General features: G+C 32.0%; 1 protein-coding gene across 1 annotated transcript; it reads right to left on the bottom strand.

Annotated features, from left to right (window-relative positions):
• Window positions 1-1420: 1420 nt before the first annotated feature.
• Window positions 1421-4144, bottom strand: LOC141641910 (uncharacterized). The gene is made up of 4 exons (XM_074450553.1): window positions 3924-4144; window positions 2958-3717; window positions 2120-2886; window positions 1421-1931 (listed from the first exon to the last, which is right to left on the bottom strand). The coding sequence occupies exons 1-4, from the start codon at window positions 4142-4144 to the stop codon at window positions 1421-1423; spliced, it is 2259 nt and encodes a 752-aa protein (XP_074306654.1).
• Between the last annotated feature and the right edge of the window lie 1096 nt (window positions 4145-5240).

Below are 5240 nucleotides of genomic sequence, written 5' to 3'. Positions count from 1 at the left end.
TACGTAAGTGAAAATATATTCATGTGTGATCTTGTTTGATTTGTCTTTACAAGTACATTAAAAATATCTAACTTTTATAATTTTTGCAAATACGTAACTAACGATATTTAGCGTGTAAAATACGCGTTGGCAAACGTGAAAAAAAGAAAATGGTAGAGTGGAGTTGAATGGAGGAAGTATTTATTAAAAAAAAATTTAAAAATTTTTTATTAAATTTTTTTTAATCACTTGTAAATTAAATTAAAATTTATTTGTTTTTTTAGAGTAAAAAAAATTAAAATTTGCTTTAAATGCTAGTTGAAGACTAAATTAACTCGGTTGCCTATAATTGTCACCTACCATTTTCGGTGTGCGCGGCTGATAGTTAAGTTGCCGAGTTTTATATTCCAAGTAGATACTCCGTCATGATTGAGTTTTTAAACAAAATTTTTTTTTACCATGTAGTTTTAAAAAATAATGTTGTTATGTTGTTGCTGCATGGTACAATAATATTAACCAAAATACATGAATATTTTATACTCCAAGTAAATACTCCGTCAAGAATTATTTTTTAAACAAAAATTATTGTACCATGTAGTTTTAAAAAATTATGTATGTAATTCATTTGCATTTTATGTTCTATCTCATATATAAATGTAATTCTTTCTCGTAATTATGTAATTTTATTATTATTTAATTTTGTTTTAAAAATTATGTAATTCAATTTCATTTACTCCCATTTGTAATTCATTCTGCGTATATGTTATTAATTTTGTTTACACGGAATGTATAAAATTATTTCATAATATTAATTCATAGAATTTTTTCATAATATTATTTCATAGAATTTGTTGTAAGACGGAATTTATCGCATGTTTGAAAAGACGGAAATCTGAAGAAATAAATACATTGCACACTAACGGGTCCCACCATAACATGAATTTCCAAAAAAAAAAAAAGTTGCATTAATGACGTGGCGCGCTGAGGATTGAGTATTGTCTTTTGTATTAATATAGATAAGATTTGGGCCAATGGGTCCACATCACTTGTATTTTTTTCGTGTTTTTATATAAAGCCGCTAGGATAGTTAGATTTTTTCAAAATTAAGAAGAGTACGACATTAGAAAAGTCTAGCAAGACGGAAACCCGACTTGGTTTAGGTTTTGTAAAGTCATTAGGAAAGTCTAGTAAGACATTAGGAAAGTCCCATTAAAGATCTCATTCAAACAAATTTATTCTAGGTTTTTTAAAGTTATATAGAAAGCCGTGGTTTGTTTCTCAGTTTTTAAACTATCTCGTTTGATTATCACCCCTGGTTGAGACCGAAACTGCAGGGGCGAAGCCAGGATTAAAAATAAGGGGTAGCGAAAAAATATATATCATAATCGGGAAAAAAAAAACATAGTCATAAATACCAAATTACAAACTCAACGCAAATATATTATTCTAATCGTAACCGGCGAGTTCTCATATTTTGAAAATGGTTTATGAGTTCTTCGGTAGTAATCTTGCAAAATATATCTCTCTCTATAAAAGTGACTAAATTATCGTTCAGTAAATCATCTCCCATGCTATTACGAATTTTATTCTTTATATAAGTCATTGCCGAAAAAGCCCTTTCCACAGTCGCTGTCGCCACAGGAAGAATCAATACAAGTTTGAGGAGCAAGTAGACCTTTAAGTATATGATCAAATGTTTCTTCGTCTCAACAAGCTTCATTGATAGATCATTTAGACTCTCTAAATTCCAAAATCGATCATCATTTCGAACATCTTCAACAAAGTTTCCAAGTTGATATTCTAAGTGTTGTAAATCCAGACGTGAAAAATCACTAGGATAGAAGCGAGCAAGTCGAACCAAATTAGGAATATCAAAGGAAGAAAATCGATCTTTGACCGTGGACTTTGACTTGGCATTGCTCTTTAATTTCCGTTTCATTTGGCCTCTTTGCCTACACGTTATTACAATAAAATGATATTAATACTAATTATTATATAAAATTCGACTAATTATTAAATATAAATAAAATGACTAATTATTATAAATTAGTTAACAAAATGAGCCTTTTATAATTTAAAGCACACAAAATCGAGTCAGAATAAGGTATGAATGAGGGGCAAAACGCGACTAAAATCCTACTTATCAATCTTTATATTGAAGCAAGACATACAAATTAGTAGATCTTTGCTTCTCTCGTCAAATCGATCTTCAATCTCTTGCAATATTTGATCAACCAATATCAAAAACACATCGATTCGAAAATGATGATCATTATCCACGTGTTTCTTTCCGCGCCTGCATCTCCCTGGAACTACATACATATCACTCATGATAGGAATACAAATTTCATTCTTCTGACAAACTGATGTTACCTTTTCCATGTGAGCAGTCCACCCATCTTCTCTAATCTTCTTTGAACTCTTTATTGTCGCATCAACAAGAGCCATTGCGTTCACGATATCTTGATCTTTCTTTTGTAAGACTTTGCTCAATGTATTAGTAATCCCAAAAATAGTAATCATCAATTGCCGAATAAAAACAAAATCAAATGTCCTCATAGTAAATGCCAGACTCTCCACCTTTACTAGCTCACTCCCATCACAAAATTCACCAATAGCATCAAGAACTTCAAGAATGCTCGGAAATAAATCGAACACATGTAAAATAGTTTTAAAGTGAGATCCCCAACGAGTATCACCTGGCCTACTCAAACCTTTCTCTTGATTCAAGCCCGTTCCTGATACAAGTTCACCCTTTTGTAATGCTTTTAAGACATTTTCAGCTTGTTTTTCTCGGAGAATATCTTTTCGTTTACAGGAATGTGTAATCACATTAAGTAAATTGGCGAGTGAATAAAAAAGGACGCTACAATCAGCATTTTTCTTAGCTATAGCAACAAGTGTGAGCTGGAGTTGATGAGCAAAACAATGAACATAATAAGCTGAAGGAGACTCCTCTATAATTAAGGTTTTGAGACCCTTAATTGTGCACCATCATAACCTTGACCTCTAACACTGGAAAGAGTAAGAGAATTTGCACCTAGCAACTTTTCTATTGCAGCTTTAAGTGTCAAAGAAGTAGTGTTACCCACATGCACAACACCCAAAAATCTTTCTTTCACCTGTCCTATTTCATCAACAAATCTCAAACAAAGAGCCATTTGTTCTTTATCAGATATATCTGCTGACTCATCGGCAAGAATACCAAAAAGCCCACCGTCAAGTTCTTCTATGACTCTTTTGGTTGTCTCATTTGCGAAAACACTCACAATTTCTTTTTGGATTGTAGATGAGGTAAGAGTGTAATTTCCAGGTACCCTCTTATCAAAAAGAGCTCTAGCAACATCACTGTTACGCTTTGCAAATGTTTTTCTAAGCTCAAGAAAATTACCTTGGTTTAAAGATTCGTCACTTTCATCATGACCACGGGATGCTAATCCTTGTAAAGTAATAAACCGTAATGCATCTATTGAAGCTTCCAATCGAATACGATAATCACTTTTAGCTTCTTTGGTATAATTTTCAAAGCAACATGCAATGGAAGATTTTTGTTTATTAAAAACATCGAAATTCTTCATGGCATTATTATGAGCACTCATATGATTACCGACATGCTTATTAAATGCATCAGTTTTACTCCAAGCTCTGAACCCCTTATTCACAAAAGCCTCACCCCCGGATACGGAGTCGCTCTTGAATAAATAACAAACGAAACAAAATGCTGCATCTTTTTCTTTACTATACTCCAACCAAGGCTTAAACTTATCAAACCACGAAACAACAAAGTTACGCTTTGTCTTTGGAAATTTGTGATCACGAGGTTGGCATGGTCCTCTTCGAACATACTCTCTTCTTATTATATCACGGTCATTGATGTGGAAATCCGTTAACTTTCTCCTCAACCCAGGATCTTGTGGAAGAGAAATAACATCAAAATCGGTCACCTATCTAAAATTGGATCTTCAGGATAAATTGAAGTAGGAGCTATTTCAGTTTCACTATCGCGGGGCTCTTCAATTTCAGTTTCAGGTTCGTCTATAGGACTTGAACTCCGCTGATTTTGTGCATTAGCAGTCTGGTGTCTTTTCGGGAAAAAGCTCGTAATAGATGGTGTTTTAGTTCTCTTCATTCTAAAAGTTTTAATCATAAATTCTACTTCCTCCATTTCATTCAATTCCATACATTTGCTTTATACACGTATATCAATGCTCGTTTTCTTTTGTTCATATCTTTATTTACATATTAGTAAAAATTATAAAAATTTGTTATTTACAATGTACTCGGTAAGACAATTAAAACAAGATCTCACATGATTATATTTTATGTTATATATTAGAAGTTGTATTGAAAATTCTCCCTACTTGTGAATAGTGTTCAAAAAGGCAAATGTATGGAATTGAATGAAATGGAGGAAGTATTATTTATTTATTCAAGTTAACAAATTATTTATTTACTAAAGTTATTTTCTTTTTTTTTTAAAAGCAAGACAAAAAAAAAGCAATACTCCTAAAGTCCTAATCTCGATGTGTCCCTGCAACTTCAAAGGTTCAATAATACTACTCCATCATTTCTTTTTTAATCTTACCTTTGCAAATTCCAATGCTCCTTTAGTCCTATATAATGTACGTCTTACTCCTAAGTCCTAGTCCTACACCTTCAATTTCTTTATTAATTAATTATAGACCATATACCATGCGTCCATCAGTCCATGCCTCACAAATAAATCAATAATACTACTTTTATAAATTATAATCCTATCTACCTAACTACTCCCGTCTCCCTAAGACCCTAACTCCTCTGCAATTTGCTTTTATCATCAATTGTCCCTTTATAACTTCATCTCTTCAATTGATTCTGTTCGCTTATCTATCTAACTGTCTAACCATTCAAGCTATTCGAATTTATCATATTTATCAATCATAAATCAATAATTACTATTTCCAATCATAAATCACAACATTAAATTTAATTTTAGAACAAAGATTTCATAATTACCTCAAACAATAGAAGTTCCGTCGACTGTCTTTAATGGCAGATTTTCAGTTGAAATGGCGACTTCGATCTGACGGCGAGATCGGGATTTCGGGGAGCAAAATATTGAAGATTCCGGAGTAATCGAAGTGCCTTTTTAATAGGAATAGGAATTAGAATATGGGTTGAGTTTTCTTGATTATAAATTCAGTAAGTTGCCCTTTTAATAGGAATTTAGAATATTTTTTCCTATATTGTTGAGGTTATTAAGGAAATACAGCTATTTGTAT

The sequence above is a fragment of the Silene latifolia genome, chromosome 2 (assembly GCF_048544455.1).
Source record: "Silene latifolia isolate original U9 population chromosome 2, ASM4854445v1, whole genome shotgun sequence".
Taxonomy (NCBI): Eukaryota; Viridiplantae; Streptophyta; class Magnoliopsida; order Caryophyllales; family Caryophyllaceae; genus Silene; species Silene latifolia.
This window is presented reverse-complemented; position numbering and strand designations above follow the sequence as displayed.